This window comes from Biomphalaria glabrata, chromosome 5 (assembly GCF_947242115.1).
Source record: "Biomphalaria glabrata chromosome 5, xgBioGlab47.1, whole genome shotgun sequence".
Classification (NCBI taxonomy): Eukaryota; Metazoa; Mollusca; class Gastropoda; family Planorbidae; genus Biomphalaria; species Biomphalaria glabrata.
In genome coordinates this window covers 40,692,372-40,716,672 of record NC_074715.1, presented here as the reverse complement: position 1 = coordinate 40,716,672, position 24,301 = coordinate 40,692,372, and the positions used below count along the sequence as shown (strand labels likewise).

The following is a 24,301-nucleotide window of genomic DNA, read 5'->3' as shown; positions in this document are numbered from 1 at the left end:
TCTGTTTCTTAATGTTTTCTTGAGTTGAGGGGTCCCAAACGGAGGATGCATATTCTATTATTGGTCTAACCAAGGTTAAATAACATTTTAGTTTTATGTTCTTATTTGATTTATAGAAATTTCTTTTAATAAATCCTAATGCTTTGTAATCGTGCAATGCATCACTTTTGCGCATGTGCATATAGGTAGATTTTTAAAGATTCCATGATATCTTTTCATTTATTATAGCAAACCATTTTGAGTTTTTACTCTGCATAACCCATCCGGATTACAAATTAATTACGAATCTTAATCACCAATTTTAGTTTTCTTTTAGTTACTCTTAATAATTTGCATTTTTCTGGTTGGAAGGACATACAGGACACAGTTTGTCGCTCCCATTCTTCTCCCTAGCCTAATGAGTTGGAAAAAACTACAAACTGCTACACTACAAGGTCTTTAGTCTATAGTAGGCCTACTATACGATTAGTCTATTACTATACCGATCCATGACATATGGAGAAACGCTGTTGTAAAGCCCCAGCCTTCAAAGTATTGGAAACCGCTTTCACTTAATCACATGACACTTAAATCATGTGACTTTAGATGCATTGAAAATGGCGACAGTTTTATTGTTGGATAGTTTTACATCTAGACCCCCTATATATAGGCCTACTATATATAGATTACATTTCATTGTTTTCAAAGAGAGATTCGTTTGTTGCAGGAAAAAAACAACAGTGAGTCACTGAACAGTGTCAACAGTTAAAAGTTAAGTTATCTAGATCTAGATAGTCATACTCATAGTTACTCAAAGTTTAGTCAAGTGATCATAGTCACTCAATTCACTCATAGATCTAGTGTCAGAATCATTCATACTCATACTCTCTGACTCATACTAACAATAACATAGTGACAGTCAGTAGTAATTACTTACTACTATTACTAGTAGTAGTAGTAGTAATAGATTTATAATAGTAGTAGTTATACTTATAGTACTACTAGTAAATAAGTAAATAGTAATACTTAATTTAATGATAATTAACTTAATACTAATTATAACTAATAGTCTACTAGTAAACTAATAGTATGTCATATACTATAGACTATAGTATAGTCTTAAAGTCATACTCATCATTACATATCATTTTTTTTAATCGGAGCATAGATCTAGTAAAGAAAGTAAAAAATATATCATGATGATATTGATACAGATTTACTCTAGATCTAAATCTAGATTCTAGTAGATTTAGTTGATATACACTAATATCACTTATTAGACTTAGTAGATCCATAATTTATTCTACATCTATATTTATTTATATATTGTTATGACATGATTAGAATTTAGTATTTGTTTCGGGAATAAGGGGAAAGTTAACTTTTACTTAGCGACAAGTGACGTGACAGATCTTTAAAAAATAAGAACGCTCTAAGTTACGCTACAAACAAGATGTTTTGTGTAGAACAGTAGGAATAACAGAATAATAGATACACGGCTTTACTGAAAGACATTGGACGGATCCCTTCTTAAGTATTAAAGTGTTTATTATTGTTTGATACTAGCGTCGACTACTTATATTGATTGTTTGGCATGTCGCCGGTGTTCCTGATTTAGTTGAAGGTTACCTCCTGTTTTACTGTTTATTTATTGATTGGATTCGACACTGCGGAAAAGCCATACCAATATATAGACTCATATACTCAACACTTATTCTATAGTTATACAGTTATATTATTACTGTACACACTGAGTGAATGAATAAAAGTAATCTTAATAAAAAAAAAAATATTTAATAATAATTTTAATAATTACAAAATTGTATAAATGAGTAAATAGACTTAGTTAGACTTAGCTTAGTTTAGAATAAAAATGATTAGATATACATCTATATTATATTATAATATAAAATAATATTAAATCTGTACAGAACTATTAACGACTAGATTTTTAACTAGATCCAGATACTAGTATAATATAGTGACAGTATAGACTATACTAGAATCTATAAAATCTTCAGTAACAGAATTAAACAGATCTAGATTCTATATATTTAATATTATAATAGAGAATAGAGACTATAATAATAATATAGATTGTCTAAATGTAGTCTATACACAATTATAATATATATATATATATATTATAGAGGGATAAATATAGATAGATATATATTATAGATAAATATAAATATAGAAATAATTCTGTTTTCTAGAATAGTCTGAGACATTCTAGAACTAAAAACTATCACTTGTATCAGTGTATCATGGTGTGGTGGAATAAGTCCGCCTATCGGTTCTTTTGTACTTCCCGATGGGGACGATGGCCTGCGACTCCTAGGGGTAAAGTCTTAGAGCCACAACGTGGTAAATATTTTGTTGGTATTATATAGGCACATAGACAGGCACAAGCAAAACGCAAAGCTTAATGATTTCGTAAAAGAACAAATATTTAATAAAGATTAATTAAGAGGAAATACAATCAGTGAGTGAGGGGGGGATGTACAGGAAGATTTAGGATTTATGATAACGTTTAAGATAATATCATCACTGGGATATTGCTCATAAAGATTCGTGTATGGTTTGCTTATTCGGTTGTCTCTCACTTATCTGTTATGCAAGGTTCTCCTTCGGGGTTGGATAAGTTGAAGCTCCGTTGTGTTGTAGCCAGTTGCTGGTGCCCTACAGGTAGGCAGGCACTAGTGTGATGAATATGAGGATGCCACGCGGTGAGCTTACTCCTGTGGTAGTTGCAGACCGGTCCTGGGACGTCAGCCTGGAATGCCTTCGGTTCGGGTCGAGGGTGATGAGTGACTCACCCTCAACGGGAATGTGTGGAGAGCTGCTGAGGTCTGCCTTCAGGCAACAAAACACGCCAGCCCTGGTGTAGGAGGCCGCTTTGCCTTACACAAGTTCCCAAATGAATCGTTGACTTGAGAGTCTTCTGACTTCTCAGTGATTCTGATCTAGAATGGCATTAACCTGAAACTTTCGTCTCCGGCTTTTATAGGTTTCCGAACGGTATGTTAAGCGTAGTGATGATCCAATGGCCAGCGAGTCTTTTGAGTTTAGAATTGTTAAATTGGACCAATCTTTTCATTTGGGGGTCATTCACCTGACTTCTTTAACCCGCGACCCGGGGGGGGGGGGGGACGAAGGAGGATGAAAGCGGAACCATACCATAATTATCAGGCTGGACCATCGCTCGACGGTACAGCGGACGGAAACGATTTGAATAGCCCTGGGCGTTAGGAGTGTCGACTCAAAGGGGACTTTACGGTTGCGTGCTTTTGTTTCGGCGTTTGGGGCGTAACTTTCAATTTTAATGTTCCTGAACTGAACGGCTGCGTACGTTTGTTTCGACGTCTGGGTGTAACTTGGGATGTGTGTTTATGGCCTATAATTTGGGGGTTGGATCTAACCTTGGTGTAATAGATTGTTTGTGTTCTACCCTGGTCAGTTTAGTGTAAAAGGGGCCATACAATGCTAACTAGTGGTTAAGAGGGGGGGGGTTTAGTTCCGCACTGGTCAGTTCTGTATTGAGAAGGGACGCGTTTCGTCACACATGGATACCAGCTCACATACAACTAGCAGGAAATGAGAAGGCTGACACACTCGCCAAGAGTGGGAGAACAAACTCACAAGTAAACTCTGCACTCTATCCAGAAGAAATGAAGAAATTAATTGTAGATAAAATAAATGAGAAATGGACGAGCTCCCATCCAAATCACAATACCAACGTCTAATCTTTCGACTCAGGACCGGACACAACAGAATGCGACAACACATGTTCCGGAAGCTCAAAATTGGAACCAGTGAAATCTGCCCATGTGGAGTATCACCAGAAAATGCCGACCACGTCCTCCAAAACTGCTCTCTCTACCAAGAGACCTGTATAAGACATTGGCCCCAAATCACCCCAATAGAAAGAAAACTATATGGAGAGCTCCCTGATTTGGAAACCACTGCGCAGTTCATCTCATGTATTGGTCTAGTCATATGAACACTCCAACATAACAATGAGAACGATGAAGAAGAAGAAGAAGTGTATCAGACTATGTTTGCTAAGAATTAGGAACAACTGTAATTGATAAGATCTATAATAGACAAAAACATTGTCAATAGAATTGGCCTTTTCAAATTAGGATGCCCTCCCAAACTACTGAAGTTCATTGAATGTTTTTATGAGAAAACAAAATGTAGAGTGAGATTTAATGAAGCTCAATTTAATGAACCTTTTGAGGTGAGCATAGGTGTCAAACATGGATGTATGCTCATACCTACTCTGTTTGGCATATTCTTGTCCTACCTACTGCATTATTCTTTCTTCATATAAGGTCGGGTAGAAAACTCTTCAATGTATCAAGAAGGAGGGCAAAAACCAAAGTTATAATGATACAAATCAGGGAACTCCTCTGACGCTGATGATCCTAGTGGACATGACTGTCTGCTGCATGCCAGATGTTTGGCTTAAATGTTAGTAAAAGCAAGACCAAAATAGTAGTCCAAAACACAAGCTCTCCCTCATGTGACCATTAATGGCAGTCTCTGGAAATAGTTGACCATATTTGTTATCTTGACTCCATCATCACAACCATGTCCAGCTGGATAAAGACATCCACAACAGGATAGCCAAGGCAATGTGCTCCATGTCACAGCTGCAGAAAAGAGTGTGTGGGACAATACCTTGCTGACTACCAATACCATAGCCCTAGTCTGCTGAACATGAATGATGAGCACTCTGCTATGTCCTTATTCCTTATACTCTTGACAGGAAAAAAAAAGCTGAATATCTTACACCTCTGATACTTAAGGCAAATTCTTAAAATAAGGTGGTGTGACAGGTTGGGGAAAGTGACATGTGTTTGGCGCGTTTAATGTCTAGGGGATAATTATTTTTAAAGCTATCACACAACAACCTGTCAGCATATAAATCGGGAGCAGGCACACAACGAGACAAGCAATAAAGAAAGATACAAAGTTAAAAACGAAGAATATTTATTTACCTAAATATTTACATAAAAGAATAAAAGGGGAGGGTTTGCATCTATCTCTAAGCTATAATGGATATAATCACCACTCTTGCACTTAATAAGAGAGTATGTCACTTTGTCCTCTGACTTAGCTGGTTGTCCTGTTGATGTCGCAGCTGGCTGTGTCCTGGCTTGAGGTTCTGCAGCTGGAGGTGGCGCTCTAGCGGATAGAGGGACGCCGGTGATTCAGTTCTTGTGGAGTCTCAATCCAAGTTCTGATATCTGTAGTGGGCACAGTAGGGCGAGTGGCCGGCTACCGTGGGCACAAGGTTACTGCGGGCAGAGCTGATCTGCCATGGGCAGCGTAATGAGCAGGATATGTCCAGTGAGTTGCAGAGGGTTGGCGTAGCTATGACGTCTCACACAGATCTGGGTCTATAGGGACGTCGCACCTAATAAGTTGACAGGTGGGCTGTCGAATAGGCGGGCAAGGCCGATAGCGCCAAGTAGTAGAGTTGAGTAGTGTCGAGTAGACACTGAACAGCAAATAGGCAAGTGCAGTGCTGAATAGCACTAAGCACAAAGGTAGTAGGGGATTCTCGATATCAAACAAATAGGCAGATCTCAGTAGGAAAGTGCAGTGCTGAAGAGCAGATACCTGAGGGAGGCACCAGGTATTCCTCTAGGAGGGAGAATAAATGATATAGTCCAGACTCGATTGCTCAGATAGAATGAGAAATGAGTGAGTGTCTATTCTGCCTTACTCTACCTTATATAGGCCTGGAAGATATGGGCGGAAACCGGAAATGTCCTAGGCTAAGAATTATCCTTCACGTGGGTGAATTAGATTTGAGATGGGAGTCGCACCTTGGAAATGTCAATGGGCGTGTTGGTCAGCGTGGTCTCCTAGATCAAAGAGAGACGTGGGAGAAGGGGGGGGGGGAAGATTGGTTGCGTTCCACCTAAGGTGGTGTCAACTGCGCCCGTCAGATATCCGGCCGGTACGATCAAAGAGAATGTGTCTATCTTTACCCCGATCAAGGGAAGATAAGTCGAAAGACGCGGCCTATGTGCTCAACTAAGTCTAGCCTGGAGAGGAAAAGGTGGTGCGGGTGAAGAATTTGGGGGTAGGATGGGGAAATAACTAAAATAAAATAAATAAATAATGAATAATAATAATTAATGCTGTGATAAATTTGAGTGACTCTGACAGCAAGCTTTTGACTTGTCACAGGTGGCAAGATAAAATAGACAACGAGGAAATGCTGTGAACATGGTACCAAGACTTCAACACTGTTTTCAATTAGAAACTTTATTAAAAATTCCAGAGCATCTACTTTTTAACCCAAAATATCACTTTTGAAGCCAAATGCCTAACCCAACTAGTTTTATGCAGAATGAATATAAATAAATAAAATTGCTTTACACCTTGAGTTCTTACTAGCTCTTATAGTTGAAATATTTACATTCTTTTGCCTTTAATTTTATACTTTATATTTAGTAAAAGTATTTATACTAGCTACTAAACTATAAAGTGCAGATTTGAGTTTTTAATTAAGAATTTTAAGATAAATAGACTTGACCCAGCTCTAAAAGGTATATAATTACCTGATATTGGTTAAGGGAAGTAAAGGGAGTTAAACATTTTTCTGGTCTCAAATATTTTTTAGATTCCTATGCATAGTCCCATACTAACCAATAGCTTTAGAAAGACTAGCATGCTAAATAGATAAATAAATATGCATTAGGAGAATAAGCATCTTGCCTTATTATAATCAAGTAGACAGCATGGGAGACATAAATGTTAAAAAAATAGGAATCAGAAGCTATTAACCAACTTAAAAACCAAGTACAGCTTCTGGATCAGATGACACCCTTGCTAGGCTATTCTAAGAACATTAATGTCTATGCAAAGTGTGCTTTGGACTGTCAGCACAATGATGTTTGAACCACCTCCAATGTATTCTTCTGCCATCCATCATGGGGTTTAAGCTAGGACATAAGAGTCTACATTTCAGAAGGAACATCCCAAACTTATAAAACAAAAAAAAAAACAAAGCAAGAAGTTATATAAAGTTGGACTAAAAGATTCAGAAGAAAACAATTTTAAACATGATTAAAGATTTAGGGATGAATATTTTTATACAATTTCTTTTTTGTGTTTTTTTTTATGATTTCATTACAATCATCTACTACTATAACTTCATTTAACTTTTAAATTTCAAAAATATTATTTCCAGATGCAACTCTTGATAGCTTTCATATTCTTGACTGTTTCTGTGAATGCTTTAGTGGGTAAATAATTTTGAATGAAATAGTCATCATCATCATCAAACTCCATTTAAGTGAGGGCTTGAGAGGCTCAAATCCTTTCTTGCAAAAGCCCTGAACAGACACCCTGCTGTCTTGCATAGTGCATACATGTCACCATACAGGTCAAGAATTTTTGTTTCCCAGAATATGATGCACAGTTTCCACTTCTTCCCCTCAGTGGGGGCACCGTGAATTGAAATTTGGCCATAGACGGCCGTGAAAAATATGAGCCAAACAGGACAGTGGCATGTCCTGCACTGTGCTATAATAGCTTGCTCAGGCCTGGACAGCCTCCACCACGGGGAAGTGTGCACATGCACTCCCAGACTCCACTGGCTTTTGGGACTTGTCCCAGCACTCAAACCACTTTTCCATTTCTGTTTTTTTAATTATAGAGAATAAAATAGTAGCTTTTACTATGTATATATGTTTCAAATTAACAGTCATTATTCATTTGAACTATTCAATTTAGGCTTGCATAAACATTTTTATGGCAATGGGAATGACATTTTTCAATGGAATGCTATATCTTTAAATGTCACAGTTCAGATACTTATTTTAAAATACTGCTATTTATAAATTGTGTTGTTTTGTTCCTAGAATTTCCTGAGCTCTCCCATTTGAAATCAAAAACATCTCCTAAAGTACAGGCTCAAGCTGTCAAAGATTTAATTCAACGTTTAATTAATAACAGATCTTCAGAGTTTGAAGTTTACATTGATGAAAGCATTGGACCTAAAAACAGAAACACATTTCAGGTTGCATTATCATTGTTTTTTTTATATATCTATATATTGACCATGAAAGCAAAAGATAAACAGTCATTAATTATACTTGAACTTCAAATAAATGTCAATGACCTTAGATAAACTTTTAAAAAAAAATTACATTGATATCTATTGATGGTTTGTTTATTCTGTTAACCTTATGATAAGAGTAGCTGATAACTTAAATGAGCATGTCAGCAAAAGAAAGTAACAAGTAGGCATGACTTTTGAAACAAACTTATTTTGAAAACATATAAATTATTAAATATTATTGTAGACAGTTATATATCAAGCTATTCTTTATCCAAATGTTTCTCACCAGATCTTCTTGTTCTGACTGGTCAGAGAAAAGTGTGTTCTTTTTTCACATTGTATTCCAGTTGATTTACAAAAAAAATCTTCTCCACCTATATGTTCTTTCTTTTTAATATAATGTCCAACAGTAGGCCTATCTTGATCTGAATTTGAATTTTTAAAGTCCCTATTCTCTACCATTAATCATTGGGCACAGAAATGGACACATTTTATTGCCATCTTAGAAATATTTTTTTGCTTAATTTCTTTTTACACCTCGGTCAACACAAGTGTCATGCAGTTAGTTAAAATGGAAGGAATATTTTCTAATGTAGGCATTGCTAGTGTCATCAAATCAGAGTAAAATTAGATAGAACTATAATTAGATAATCTTATCAAAGAACTATAATTATATAATCTTATCAATTAAAATATACTTTCTAACTACTTTCATGTATTTGTTGTTTTATAGTTAAGTTCTACAGAAAATGGGATACAAATTATTGGTACTAGTGGCGTGGCAGCCTCTATGGGTTTCTACTATTACCTCAAGTATTACTGTAACGGCCAGCGTACTTGGGCTGGACAGCAGACCGAATTGCCTCCACTTTTACCAGTGATTACAAAGCCAGTAAAGGTGACAACAAATGACCAGTAAGTTTCTTTTTAGACTTATTTAAATAAAAAAGCTAGAAATGTATTTCTTATAAATATAAATCACATGTTACTTTTGAATGAAATTAGTGTGAATGTACATTTTGTTTCTATAGTTATAATGTATTTTTTAATGCACAAATTGTAGGACAAATTTCCGCATGGATATTAAACATTAAAAAATGTAATTCATATAAATTATGTTAAGCATGAAAGTAACTTGTGCTAACCATAAATGAATTTTAATGGAAGATTTTACACAATTTTGTCCAACTCAGGTTTAGCTATTACCAGAATGTATGCACTTCAAGCTACACTATGGCATTCTGGAATTGGGACAGATGGGAAAAAGAAATTGATTGGATGGCACTTCAGGGAATAAATCTACCTCTTGCCTTTGTAGGACAGGAAGCCATTTTCCAAAGAGTAAATATAAACTATTTATAAATAATGATGTTTATTATTGACATAAATTTATTTAAAAGTCTTTTTTATTCTTCTATTACTACTTTGCCCACAGAATATGATATAAGACAATTAGACTAATGTAGAAATATTTAGAGTTTTCTAACACTAAAAACTAAGCTCTTTATATTCACAAGTATATTGAAGATAAATTGTTTATACTGTTTCTACAACTGTTGTTTTTTTTTTTAGTGTTTTATTTTTGTAATGTTCACAGACTTTTTCATACATACCATGTCTTATATTAAACACTTCAACAATATAGATAATGTTTCTGAACAGAAATAAAACTTATTCAATTTAATTATGTAGTTTTGATGTAACCATAACAATTTTCTTACTTTTGTTAGTAATTCTAGGAAACCTTTTGTTAAAGTTATCTGTACCTGATATGTGATAGAATTATTTTGATTCTATCTTGTAGGTCTACTTGAGTTTAGGATTCACTCAGGCTGATCTAGATGCACATTTTGGAGGTCCTGCTTTCTTAGCTTGGTAAAATGATAGAAGATATATAACTCTATATCTTATGTATAGAGACATTTTCTCCACAGTTAACCCTAGTGAAAATTGTGGCTTCAATTACATTCTGCTTTAGTTTTTAGTTTTGCCAGTTTTTGGGGGTTTAGATTTCTTAACAGCATTATTGGAGTGCCATCCTTAAAGCAAAACATATGAAGTGGTATCCCTGGTGGATCAAGAGTGTGCAGGAATTCCAGAAGGTAATAAACTGCATCATTCATTTCTACTACTGAAGCAATGAACACATATGCGGTTTCTGCTACAGGAAATTGTAGATCTAGTTTGCTGAGACATTTTTCTCAGCTTTGAGGCATTATCTGTCCAAGCACTTTCAATGTGTCACTGAGTTAAAGCAGTAAATGAGAAACGTTTAAGATAATCATGCGTGTTTACTGTGAAAGACAGAACTTTTCCTTGAGGCCATATGCAGGAAGACTTGAGACATGCCTAGACTTAATCAGCACATGTTCCTCCAGCCAAATTCACTTTTAAGTCCACCCATCAGATTTCACCTTATTTCCTACATAGTCCTATCCAGAGCCTATAACCCATTCTTGATTTTGTAACAGAGATGGAAGTCCTACTTCTGGCAGAGGTTTTCCTGACTTCAAAGTGACAATGTCCTTAGAAGAATTAGGTATTGATTATAAATAATTTCAAGGCTTGATCATCACCACCCCATTTGCCACCTAAAATCTTCCACAAAACTGTCTCAATATTTCTCCCATCACTTTAATAAGTATCCAACTTGTCAAAAACCAGAATGATTGCAAATATCTCACAACTTTTGCTAGGATTGTCTTAAGGCGTATTCCAATGTAAAGTCCCAGTTAACATTGTCCTCCAGCAAGCCAAGAGCTCTCTACACAGGCTGCAAATCATGGAGGGCTGGGTCTTTGTTAGGATCAATTATTTCAGCGATTTACAAATGGTCGAGCAATGTGTAAATAAGCATGTAAATATAAAAATATACCTATCTGGTTAACGATGAAACATAAACAAACTTTAGGAAAGTGTTCAATGTCCCGAAAATTTAAAAATGAAAATTTAAATCATGACATTTTGCTATTAAAAAGATATTTATTTTAGATATTTCTGCTTTATAAAAGCTTGAAAGCTGTCCTAGTTTTGACTGCCAAAAATAAAGAATGTTTTCATACAATGTCTACTAAAGATAGATTTGCACCAAGCAGTGCTGTTGAAAGTTCTACTTAAAAAGAGTTTCAATAATCCTAAAAAAACAGAAGGAAGTATAGTCTTGTACTTTTTACTATGTTGGCTATAAAACTAATATTGGGTCAAATTGCGAATAAAAAATCCAATCATTTTCGGTAAATTTAACCGCTGCTGTTTTGATCATGAAAATGGCTTAGTTGTTTAGATGCAAGGCAAGTAATAGCGTGTTAAATTGTGTTACATTTTTTTTGTCCATGGCAAGTGGGAGAATCAATGATAGGTATGTGTGTCTAGGCTTTTAGGAATATATATACCTGTATAACAGCATATCTTATAACACCTAGGGCAAGGATGGGCAACATTCAAGGTTGGGGTGGGCCTCTGCCTCAAATGTGGATTACTAACAAACTGGTCCTACAACACAAGATCCTCGCTCGCATGCGATCTTTAGGCATGATTCCAGTGCTTCCTGCATTTGCTGGACATGTTCCTAAAGCTATTACAAGGTTTGCTTTCATTTCCTTTAGTATTCTTTTTTTGGTAGCTAGTTCAGAACAAAAATATTATTAAAGTTGACATTACATTTTCCCTAATTTTATTACATTTGATGAAAATGTCCAATTATAATTGCCTCATTGTTTTACTTATCAATATTTTAGGGTATTTCCAAATGCTACAGTCACTCGTCTCAGTAACTGGAATAGCTTCAATGATACATACTCTGGGTAAAATACTTTTGTTCTAAATACTATTTTTGTTTTCATGTTTCCTTCATTTAAATTTTTAAAAAGTGAATCTTTTAATTTTATGTAGCCTTTTAGCTTAAAACTTATTCTTTTCATTGCCCACTTAGGCTATATCTACTAGATTTTCAAGATCCACTATTTCTTAAAATAGGCCAAGCCTTCATTGAAGCAGTAAGTTATGAAATTATGACTTTTCTGAAGATAATTTAAGATTTGTTTTTCTAAATGTGACAGTCTGCTTAATTAACATTTTATATTTGTGTTCAAATTTATGACTTCCTAATATTAAAATTGGTCACATTTTTAAATATCCAGTTCCAAAAATATGTTGCAGCATTTTTGCAAACCTTAAAGGTAAACTCTGATGGTTTTGACAATTTTTGATATAATATGTGTTTTGATTTATAGATAATGAATATATTCTTCTTTTTTTTTTATTTGCAAGAATAACTTAGTAATTGATGTTTTTGTGACATAATTTTTCTGCGCATCCAAAACAGTCAGATTTTCACTGAATTTCTGTGTGACGTCACGAGTGTGCACTCAAATCCTATAGATAGGGAGGCGAAAAAAAAAATTATCTTTGATAAAAAAAATTTTCTTTAGTACATCATTAAAATACTTTTAAAAAAATTTCGAATGGTGTATAAATTATGACTGTATGTTTGACCGTAAGAAAATTATGATTTTTTTGTGCCATTTTGACCTAACATTGGTTGACATGGAAAAAGTGATGAGAGAGCTTGACGCTGGCTCAGCCGGCGAGACACACCCCCAAGGTCAAAAGTTAAAAAGTTGGAATTGAGTTTCGTAGACGATAGATCTACTTATTAAATAAGAAATTTAATAGTAGATCTAGTATTCGTAGTAAATTTCTAGCTCACAAATCTGATTCAGTTATATTTATGAACTTCAGTTGTTTAAAATGTCTCAGTAGTATCATTAATTGAATTCTTTGGCCTGGAAATCCAATGTATTGTTGGTACTGCACCTGGTATTAACTTCAATTTTTTTCAAATTCCATTTCCACAGCAATGAAGTTGCTGAAACAGCTTCTCTCAAAATGGTTTGAGCATAAACAGGAATTAGCTAATGCCTTTGTAAAATATTTGCTCTTCAGGCGAATAAATTTTCCCCATTTTCCCATTAAAACTTCATCTCTTGGAAACAAATGAAAAGAGACACTAATTTCTGTATCAGCATACTTGCTGATTTTATCTTTGTGCAACAAGCTGAAGAACAATATTTAATTTTCATCAAGTAGAAATAGAGGTTTATATCTAGAATATTATTTAGAAACAATGACCGATTATAAATCAACGTGGAGACACTAGCTGTGAAGCGTAACATTAAATGCGATCCGATAGGTCTAGATCTAGACTAGAGAGTTTATCGGTTATATAGGTCTAGATCTATATTTAGCCAGCACCCTTGTGACGTCACGTTTTTAAAAACTAAAAACATCTCGCAGAACCCCGTTTTTTGGGGGCGTGGAGAATTTTCTGTCTAATTTATTAAATATAAAATTTTCCGAGCATTTAAATAAAAAATGATATAATGTTTACTATTACAACTTTTTACGCAGAATTTAAATATGTCAATAACTAAAATTTGAAAAACTATCGGAGTTTCCCTTTAATTAAATGGACTTAACAAAGTTTTAAAAAAACATAAAAGAATTTTAGCTTTATTTCCTTTTATGCTTGTCTTGGTGGTGCATAAAGTGCATAAAGAAAAAAGTATGACAGTAATTAGGAATAAAAAAAATTAAAGATTGCCTGGAGATATTTGAAGTGGTCAGTGAAAAGTTCATTCAATTTACAATTTACTTACATTTCACTTGTCTTGAAGCAAACTAATGAGTTTGGCACTGATCACATCTACAACACAGATACTTTTAATGAGATGAAACCAGCTTCCAGGTACTATATATACTTTTACTGGCACTAGGACAACTAACTTACTAGTAGTAGACTATTTATAGTTTGAAAATTGTGAAAAATTTTTAGGATGGAAAGGAATTTTTTTTTTTTTCAATTTTATCTATAGCTATAAACAATTTACAAAAAAAAAAAAATTCCTTTGATTTTTTAAGTATTGACTATAATTCTGGTGTTTCATTACAAAATTTAAAAACCTTTTCAAAACATAATAATTTTCTAAGTAAAAAAGATCATGTCATAATTTTGAAAGGATTAAACAGCAAATAAATGTTTATACAATCTTATCAAGTACATTTTTATTGAATAGAAAGTATACATTTACCAAATCCTAGTTTTAATATATAGCTTTATAAACATATAAAAAGGCTACTTGCTTGCTGAAACTTCCAGTTACATTTCTTTCAGTGACCCTTCTTACATTCGAGCTGCTGGTCAGACTGTGTTCAATGGAATGGTGGCTGCTGACCCTCAGGCTGTATGGTAGTTGTTTTATTTTTAAATTCTAGCACTTGTTTAGTTGAATAAGGCAGTCTATTTGATGATGATGTGCATAGGGACCTGGTAACATCAATAGCAGTAATAGAAGTAGGAATATGATAAAAACATTTTTTATTTTACTTGTTAGAATTAAAAGTTAAATTTTTAAAAATTTAAATAACTAGCAAACTTATAATTAAGAAAACTTCCATTAAGTCCTAATGGCTTTTTGGTACAATGGTTCTGGGTCATTAGGCAGGTCAAACAATTCCTTTGAATGAAGTTGACTTACAAACCATGTAAACCTAAGTTTTTATGAATGAAATTAATCTGATTTCGGCCTTTCTGTGTTTGTATATGTGTTAATGGTTTCATTTTAAGATAATATTCACAATACATTAGAAAAAGTTCAATACTATTTTGTTGATGATATTAAATTTAAATTTGATTATATTGACAGGTTGATGCAGGGTTGGCTGTTTTTAGATCAAGGCTACTGGAAACCTGAAATTGTCAAAGCTTTAGTGACTTCAGTACCACAGGTTTTAAGATTTTAAAATTTATTACTAAGAAAAGTTACATACATCTAGTAAATCTGAAGATTAAGTATTTAGGGATTGTTAAACATAAATTTACATTAAAAACAAATTTTCATTAACAATTATTGTTATAAAATACCATAGGTTAGTAATTAGTAATAACTGTTTTTGTACATTTTAAAATATTTTATGATTGTTTCATTAGTTAAATGTCTAAAGAACTTATGTTTATAATATATGTCATTTGAAACTTAACCATCACTGCTGACTCTACATAATGTTGCTTTACTATAGCTGCAGCAAAAATATATTCATTATTTTAGGGGCGTATGATTATCCTAGACTTGGCTTCAGATACACTCCCAATATACCAGAGGCTAGAGTCTTATTATGGACAACCCTTTATCTGGTGCATGCTTCACAACTTTGGTGGAACAATGGAGCTATATGGTGCAGTGGAACAGATAAACAAGGTCATTGAGGAAAAACTATCTATAGAAATATAGGTTACATTTTATTAATGTTCAAGGAGTAATCATTTCACGATCAGCTTTGTGTAGATAAAAAAAACTACCTCTACAATTGTTTGATTGCTACTGTTTAAAGAGAAATATTTTATTATATATTATGGCTCCATTTGTCTTGAAAGACAATGGATGCACTTCCAGTATAAATCCCTAGTGTAGATTGCTTCTCCTTAAGTTGGGCAGATTCTCCTGTGACGAAAGATGCCATTTCTGGAGTAACAGCTTTTGCCAAAGTTTCTGCATGAAAATGAATCAATCTTAGACTTCAGTAAAAGGTGGTGTAGTAAAAAGTAAGAAGAGGGGCAATAAATGCAGAAGATAAGCATAATAATAATAATCTTTATTGTCCGTAAGGAAATTTGTCTTACACTTTGTGCATTACACCCAACAAAACATTATAACTATAAAAAAAACAAAATGTACATTCACACCAGACTCACTCATAATTTACATGTGAAAAGTTTAATAGAATTCAATTTGAAAGCACAAACTGCATGTTGCCACAGTGCAGCGCCATTTTGATATATATTGAAATCATTATAATAAGTACAGTTAAAACAATTTTGAACATACTGATTAAGAAATCTCAGTTATTTTTAAAAGTGAAGTTTAACATAACAAAATAGGTTGTTTTTTTTTACAAATAAATACATTTATAAAGGTCATTATGTATATTGCTTAAACTTAGTTGTCAGCAATTTATTTAAAATATTTTGAAAAACAATTTGGTACATTTCACAGGGTCCATTCATTGGTCGTCAGTTTGCCAACTCTACAATAGTTGGTATTGGCATTACACCTGAGGGCATTCATCAAAATGAGGTCATGTATGAATTTATGTTGGAGAACTCTTGGAGATCACAGCCGCGGGATGTCAATGATTGGTTGAGTACACTTTCTATTTTATTAAATAACAAAGATAAAACTTCTGTTGATGTTTGTTTCTTTAATGTGACTGTTGATAGGATTTTATTTTCCTTTAAATTCTTTCTTTTTGAACATATCTTTTTTAGGATTGTGAAATATGCTAGACAACGTTACGGAGCAGACAGTCCATCAGCCATTACAGCTTGGAAACTCTTAATGGTTAGTGCAATTCAAACTTTAAGAAAAAACAAGTTAATTATTCTAAGGAATTTATTTTATTAAATATTTTTAAAATATTGATTTAATGATAGTTATGGACATTTAATTTATTACATCATTTATGTAATAAAGGAAAACATTTAATGCAGAGTATTGACATGTAAAATTGTATTCAACCTGGGAAAATAGCAGGTGAACCTCAAGCCTTCTAATTTGTTCTATTGAAAGTTTATATTATTGTTTCCTTGGCAAGAGAAAGTCTCATTAAAAGTGACAAAAGTTTAAAAAGTGAAATAATTGACTGAGAAACCTGACTACTGAAATGTTTACAGAGAAGTGTTTACAATGCAAGTGATAATCATAGGGATCACAACTTTATTGTCATTGCCAAACGGCCATCTTTGACTAATGAAGACCAGGATGTAAGACAAATTACCATGTTTGAAGTGAAAGGTCAAAGGGAATGCTGGGACATTCTGAAAAGGTGTCACAAAATTTCCAAAACTTATGACATATATCTCGCATAGTTAATTCATGCTTTCCTTCTACCTATTGCTTCAGACAAAAAGATGTTTTTTTATCTCATGGAATGTTGAAAGCCATCTTTGTGTGTTCTTTTACTATTAGAAAGGTGTATACAATTGTTCCACCAACATACGAGACTTCAATCATGTGCTAATTACAACCCGACCAACACCCACTTATAATATAAAGATTGATGTAAGTAAAAGATGAAATGTAATTTGCATTATTCTTAAGTATATTGTACATCATAAATAGTGTGTCAGTGTAAAATTGCACATCTAAGTTATTTTTTTTTTAAAGTCTGACTTCAAATGAAAAATATATTAATTTAGTTCATTTATAACATGGAAGAGATTTACAGTTGCAGCATCTCACATTGATTCAAAGCATTCTAAACATTAATGTCAACTATCTTAAGACAAAATAAAGATGAAAATAATGGTTACTTAATTTATTTACACAATGTTCTAAACTTTTTAAATAAAGATGAAAATAATGGTGGTAACTGGAATGGAGGATATGTTTCTGATGTTCTGAAATGCTTTTATCTTTATTAATTTAACATTTATTTACACAATGTTCTAAACTTTCTTAGACTTGAATCTCGTGATATCCATTCTTCCTGCCATCACCCATTGTGCTGACATAGAGGTTCAGGCTACAAGAAATAATTATTTACTTTAATAATTATTTGTTACTTAAAAAAAGTAATTAAATGTTTGACTCTGGTTTTGATATTTTGCATATAGACTTCAATGACTTGTCAATTTTCCCTAGGTTCATACTTTAGTTTCATTATAAGCTTCACATTTTGTACTAACTATTTTTTAGATTTGGTATGACCCTGAAGATCTATTTTCTGCCTGGGACAACATGCTGAATGCATCTTTTGACTTGAATGGCAGTGAGCTCTTTCTCTATGACATAACAGATGTTACACGTAACTCACTTCAGATTATAGCACTACAGTTTTATTCTGCCATGGTCACTGCTTTTCATAAAAAGGACATAAGTACTGTGAAGTACGTAAGGTTTATACATCTATTTAAACAATTATATGCCTCTTATATTTTAATTTTAAGGTGCTTATAAATTCATCCTAGTCATGTAACACACTCTGGACTTTCATCCAATTCAAGGTTCAAGATCATGCCTGTGGCCATTCACTGTTATCCTTTTGGAGTTTTGTTCTTTGATTTAATAACTTCATTTTTGAAGAAATGTCCAAAAAAAACAATGTAAAACAAAAACAATCCAGAAAATTTTCTGATCCAACTTTTAGAAGCTAAAATTTAAAATGTTTTCTTTTCAAGGTTGTTGTCAATTCAGTAGCTTTAATCCCTGTCAACGTAGGATCTGGAGGCACTGGGGGGGGGGGGGGGGGGGGAAGCTGTGATGATAACATACAGCTTCTCCTTTCTTCTTGGACAGGTGTTAACTAAACAAATCTTATCAAATGATAAATAATTTTTAGCTGTTTGCTGAATTTGATGTGTTTGCTGCTGCTTTACACAAGTTACCTTGTTGATTTATTTTCTATATAGTTTCATTTAAAACAAATAGTTACATCTTTTAAAAAAACAACAAATACCTACGCAAGTGCATAATACAGGAGACAGTTTTTTAATTGAACTTTTTAGTCATATTAAAGCCTTTAGAATAGACTCATATTATAAGCCTACTGACCTATCCAACTTTTAAATTGATTATTTAATAATACAACTGGTGTGACGAAAAATGAATCATTGCAGGGCAAATTTTTTTTATATTTTATTTTATTTACTATTAAATATTATAATAAATCATTCTGGTTTTAGGTATTTACTATTCTAATTACTAATAAGTTAATGAATTCTGTAGCTTAACTTTTTTTGTCAATGTGTGCAGAGAGGCTGGACAGAATATTACAAACTTGTTGGCTGACCTTGATCATTTGCTGAGTTCCAATGAGCGCTTCCTGTTGGGACCTTGGATAGCAGATGCCAAATCTTGGGCTACTGATGACAACGAGTCAAAACTTTATGAATACAATGCCAGGAACCAGATCACACTGTGGGGGCCTTCTGGGCAGGTGAGAAAAAAAAGTGAATAGGTTAGTCTCAATTGCATTTGCTCATCATTATTCTTTCATAGAGAGGATAACTTCAAATTTGAAACGTTTGTGAGTTTTATGGTGATAATATACAGGAAAGACTATTTATGAAATACGTCTGAATTGTTCTTTGATATAGTCATGGCATTTTTAAAAATGTGTTACCATATTCTCCAGATCCATGATTATGCCTCCAAGCAATGGGCAGGTGTTGTAGCAGAGTAAGTATATTGAAAGATACATTTTAGAATAAAATATAAAAAGAAAAAAAAACTCAGATTAACTGTGTGCGATAGTATATTTAGGTCAATCTATCAATTAGATCCAATTATACCTATAGGTATCATAACCTATAGCTTAGATCCCCCCAAAAATGTTAAGCACTGTCATATAATATATGGACTTATAAAGGGCTTCATATCTCAAATAGCTTAGGGCATTTTTCAAGTCTAAATTCAGCACTGCAATCAATACAGAGAAAATAAAACTAGCAGACTCTTATGCAACATATTTTCTTTCAAGGTTTGTGTGTTTGTGTGTGCATGCCTGGTAATTCATTACAATTTACCACCTGAACATTGCAGCAAAAACTGTTTATATTGTCATCTTTGTTTGTTTCACTTTGTTGTAGCTATTACAAGCCAAGATGGCAGTTTTTCACTAACTGGCTGGTACAACTTATACAAAATGTGAGCATAGATTTCATGTGTTTTGTAGTTTCTATATTTATTTATTAATACAATACATTTTTAATTAGGTTTTTGCTCTTAGTTAATACAACCTTTACATTGATACTTGTAAAGCTCATGCTTTTTTACATCAATACATTCTTTTTGATGGCAGTTTTGTCTCACAAAAAAAAAATCCAAATAGTGACAACTTCATTAAAGTCACATTCTCACTGGGAAAAAAACACATTTAGAACAATTAAAAACTTAAGCAGAATATTTTTTTGTAAAACTAAAACATCTCTTCTGTGTCTTATGCCAATTAAAAAAAAAACAAACAACTGATTATCATTGTATTTTTAAAAGCTGTAATGGTGCACATTTAGAACACATTTTAGAACAATTTAAAACTTAAGCAGAATATTTTTTTAAAACCTGGTTATCATTGTATTTTAAAAAGCTTTAGTGGTGCTGAGACAGAAAATGGTCAAAATGACATGAGTTTGTGCATTGGTGGGAGTATTTGAAATGTCAAAAGTGCATAGCTATTCCAAAAGCTATATATTTGTATAATTTTGATCTTTTTCCTTTTAGGACAGCCAGTGGGATTCAAATATATTTGAAGAAAACATTTTATCTACTGTAGAAATTCCATGGAACATTCAACGTTATCAGTATCCAACTACACCTACAGGTAGGCTATCAATATCCAACTACACCTACAGGTAGGCTATCAGTATCTAACTACACCTACAGGTAGGCTATCAGTATCCAACTACACCTACAGGTAGGCTATCAGTATCCAACTACACCTACAGGTAGGCTATCAGTATCCAACTACACCTACAGGTAGGCTATCAGTATCCAACTACACCTACAGGTAGGCTATCAGTATACAACTACACCTACAGGTAGGCTATCAGTATCCAACTGCACCTACAGGTTGGCTATCAGTATCCAACTACACCTACAGGTAGGCTATCAGTATCCAACTACACCTACAGGTAGGCTATCAGTATCCAACTACACCTACAGGTAGGCTATCAGTATCCAACTACACCTACAGGTAGGCTATCAGTATCCAACTGCACCTACAGGTAGGCTATCAGTATCCAACTGCACCTACAGGTAGGCTATCAGTATCCAACTACACCTACAGGTAGGCTATCAGTATCCAACTACACCTACAGGTAGGCTATCAGTATCCAACTACACCTACAGGTAGGCTATCAGTATCCAACTACACCTACAGGTAGGCTATCAGTATCCAACTACACCTACAGGTAGGCTATCAGTATACAACTACACCTACAGGTAGGCTATCAGTATCCAACTGCACCTACAGGTTGGCTATCAGTATCCAACTACACCTACAGGTAGGCTATCAGTATCCAACTACACCTACAGGTAGGCTATCAGTATCCAACTACACCTACAGGTAGGCTATCAGTATCCAACTACACCTACAGGTAGGCTATCAGTATCCAACTGCACCTACAGGTAGGCTATCAGTATCCAACTACACCTACAGGTAGGCTATCAGTATCCAACTACACCTACAGGTAGGCTATCAGTATCCAACTACACCTACAGGTAGGCTATCAGTATCCAACTACACCTACAGGTAGGCTATCAGTATCCAACTACACCTACAGGTAGGCTATCAGTATCCAACTACACCTACAGGTAGGCTATCAGTATCCAACTACACCTACAGGTAGGCTATCAGTATCCAACTACACCTACAGGTAGGCTATCAGTATCCAACTACACCTACAAGTAGGCAATCAGTTTCTATTCAACTGCTAGTAGTTGCTTATTATTTCTAATGTGTGCCATTAAACAGAAAAGTCAATGAATAAACATGTTTATTATAATATAAAAAAAACCTCTTGAACTTAAAGAGTTAATAGCTTTATGTTTATTTTTTTTAAAGGCCAAAAACTAGACTAACATTTGAAAATGTTAGGCCTTGACTATTGTATATCATTAGTAGTCAGGTAGAATCATTTTGTTTTAGCATACAGCTAAATTTAATTTTTTTGAGAATTGTTTGTTTATGAGAATTAAGATTAATTAATAAATAATGATAAAAATATACAAATATTGCCATGGTATCCAAGCAAAATATGTTGCACATGTGATCAGGGCACAATATTTTTAGCAAATCATGCATAGTTGGGAGGCAGGCAATAAATATTTTTTATTGTTTTTTTTTTCTAAAAACCTACAAAGACCTGTCCAGAAAGGTTTAAAAAAAAACAGCAAAATATATACCAATAACAAAATTGATTTTAAGAAGCTATAAGAGATATACACATAGAACGTTACTGTATACTAGAGTGAATGAAATACATTAATTAGTAATAATTTAAACTTATACATTTATTTTTGTATTCATTTCAGGCAATCCCATCGCCATTTCAAAGACATATCATGACAAATATCGGCCTCTTACTAAGGGTCTATTTTTTCGCAAACTGTGGAAGGAAGCTCAAACAATTGAAACAAACATCTGAAAGTTTGTATTACAGAAAAATGAAGATACTACAAAGACAGTAGTATTTGTTTGTACAACTAGCTCAACGGAAGTGCCTAGAATTACAACTAAAATTTTTTACATTAAAAATTGTATTCAGTGACTCTTTATATTGTTTACATTCCTTTAATAAAAGAAATTCTCTAATATTTATGAAATTTTCTAATATTTATGTAAAGTAAATCATTTAGTCATTTGTACATATTTAGTATGTTACATGGCTATTTCTATAAAATCTTGCTTAGCAATGCCATTGCTGCTAGGCAATTTTTGTTGACATGAATAACTATTTATGTCAATAATAAGGCTTGTCTTTGAGGGAAGATTAATGAGGAATGCAGTATTTCCCGTGGCTACACTCTAAATATAAAAAACAGCTAATTGATATTTATATTTTTGCAATTATGTTTAAGAAAAGTCAAAAGTATTAAAAATCTTATCCATGTTTTTATTAAATGATTTTGACTTTTAATTTATTTGATAAATTTGCTCTGCATAAGAATTAATAAATATTCAATGTCCTTGAAATTGTGAAGATTTCAGGGTTCTGAGATACAGAAATAATGCTCTTGTACTTTATATTGACTCTAGAATGCTTAGCAATGTTTACCAATATGATGACTATTTTAATGAATCCCCCACTCTCCCCCACCCCCTTGTGTCTTTGATGACTATTTAAGATGTAAAATAAAGCTCATCTGCATATACCTTATTGCAGGTGCTGTGGCTGAGCGGTAAAGCGCTTAATGCTGGAGGTCCCGGGTTTGAAGACTGGGTTTTTTTATTTTGGGATCTTTTGGGCGACTTTAGTCCACCCAGCTCTAATGTCTTTTTGTGTCATAAAAATTTCCAAGATTAAGACTTTTTCATTGATATTATTTGCACATGAACTCTTTTTCAATGTAAAACAAGAATAACATTCTACAAAAGAGCAGACACACAGATAAGGTCATTGTGTCGATCTTTTTCTTGTTCTCAAGTCAACGAATAGCGCTGGTATAGTATCACTAAGAAAAAACAACTAAAATTTCTTTCATTAATAATAATAATGAAACAGTAGCCTTGAGTCAAGTATATTTTATCATTAGCTTATAAAATCTAGATATCATGTTTCTCATTTTTTACTTATGATCTCCCACCACCAAACTAAAAATATAGTTGCCCCACCCCCCTTGGGGTTCTAAGCTGTTTCCTGCATTTGAACTGCAGAAATGTTTTTTCCAGAAGTCTGCAGCGAACATTTCAAAAAATAAATAAATAAAAAGATTGCAGTTTAATAGAAAGAAATAGGCGATACTGAAGTGTGATTCAAGGCAATGTAAAGGAGAAATATTCTGGCTTGCTAGCATGGGTCAGAAAGCACTGCTCATGTGTGTGCTAATACTGCTAAAAATAGTTTTTTTTTCTTACTGAATCCACTAACAAAATGTTACTGAATGATATGGCCAAGGTAATGCGACTACTAAGAAGAGGAAGGAACCACCTCACTAGATTGTGATACCAGATACACTGGTGGAGCGTTACGATGTGAAAACATGAACACATTGATTCTATTGTTTTGTTTTCACATGTTTTGGATTTCTCTTCAGATTTAAAGATTATTACAACCTAGACCAAACCTCCCAAAGGATGGGGGATGGTGGCGGGCACGGTCCCAACCCAGGATCAACGACATCATTGCTGGACAGTCCAGAGCGCAAGCCACACGACCAGGGAAACATGTATCATTTAACGTTTCAGCACTATCCAGTTTTAGGCCTTTGTTTCAAATATTGAAAGAATTCGTGACCGTCAAAGGAATTTTAGCCATTGATACAATGATAAAAGAACTTACCCCGCATACAACAACAGCCCATCATATCAATAACAGCCCATTATTAGAAAATACGAAAAACATGCATATATGTAACCCTGCCGGACTAAATTAAACAAAAGGACCCCTTTCGATTTCCCGCGCTTTTACACCAGCGTAGCCCATTTCTTTTCTGCCTCAATAGAGAACAACATCGGACAGAT

The 24,301-nt window shown here is 33.7% G+C and overlaps 1 protein-coding gene across 7 annotated transcripts in view; it reads left to right on the top strand.

Annotated features, from left to right (window-relative positions):
* Window positions 1-561: 561 nt before the first annotated feature.
* LOC106064969 (alpha-N-acetylglucosaminidase-like) overlaps window positions 562-24,301 on the top strand; it is a 47,345-nt gene continuing 23,605 nt past the window's right edge. Inside the window, exons 1-22 of one of the 7 annotated variants that reach the window (XM_056029245.1) lie at window positions 563-719; window positions 7,193-7,247; window positions 7,866-8,023; window positions 8,799-8,980; window positions 9,259-9,406; window positions 9,870-9,940; window positions 11,488-11,649; window positions 11,803-11,868; window positions 11,997-12,060; window positions 13,741-13,811; window positions 14,238-14,312; window positions 14,770-14,851; window positions 15,172-15,321; window positions 16,117-16,259; window positions 16,389-16,461; window positions 17,089-17,181; window positions 17,818-18,008; window positions 18,874-19,057; window positions 19,256-19,299; window positions 19,710-19,767; window positions 20,341-20,440; window positions 22,153-22,741. In XM_056029245.1, the coding sequence (XP_055885220.1) occupies window positions 597-719; window positions 7,193-7,247; window positions 7,866-8,023; window positions 8,799-8,980; window positions 9,259-9,406; window positions 9,870-9,940; window positions 11,488-11,649; window positions 11,803-11,868; window positions 11,997-12,060; window positions 13,741-13,811; window positions 14,238-14,312; window positions 14,770-14,851; window positions 15,172-15,321; window positions 16,117-16,259; window positions 16,389-16,461; window positions 17,089-17,181; window positions 17,818-18,008; window positions 18,874-19,057; window positions 19,256-19,299; window positions 19,710-19,767; window positions 20,341-20,440; window positions 22,153-22,265 (2,406 nt within the window). In that variant the 5' untranslated portion in view covers window positions 563-596 and the 3' untranslated portion in view covers window positions 22,266-22,741. Of the gene's footprint in view, window positions 756-6,209; window positions 6,229-7,192; window positions 7,248-7,865; window positions 8,024-8,798; window positions 8,981-9,258; window positions 9,407-9,869; window positions 9,941-11,487; window positions 11,650-11,802; window positions 11,869-11,996; window positions 12,061-13,740; window positions 13,812-14,237; window positions 14,313-14,769; window positions 14,852-15,171; window positions 15,322-16,116; window positions 16,260-16,388; window positions 16,462-17,088; window positions 17,182-17,817; window positions 18,009-18,873; window positions 19,058-19,255; window positions 19,300-19,709; window positions 19,768-20,340; window positions 20,441-22,152; window positions 22,742-24,301 lie in introns of those variants that run through there. The other 6 variants (XM_056029243.1, XM_056029244.1, XM_056029242.1 and 3 more) reach the window with 6 other exon arrangements.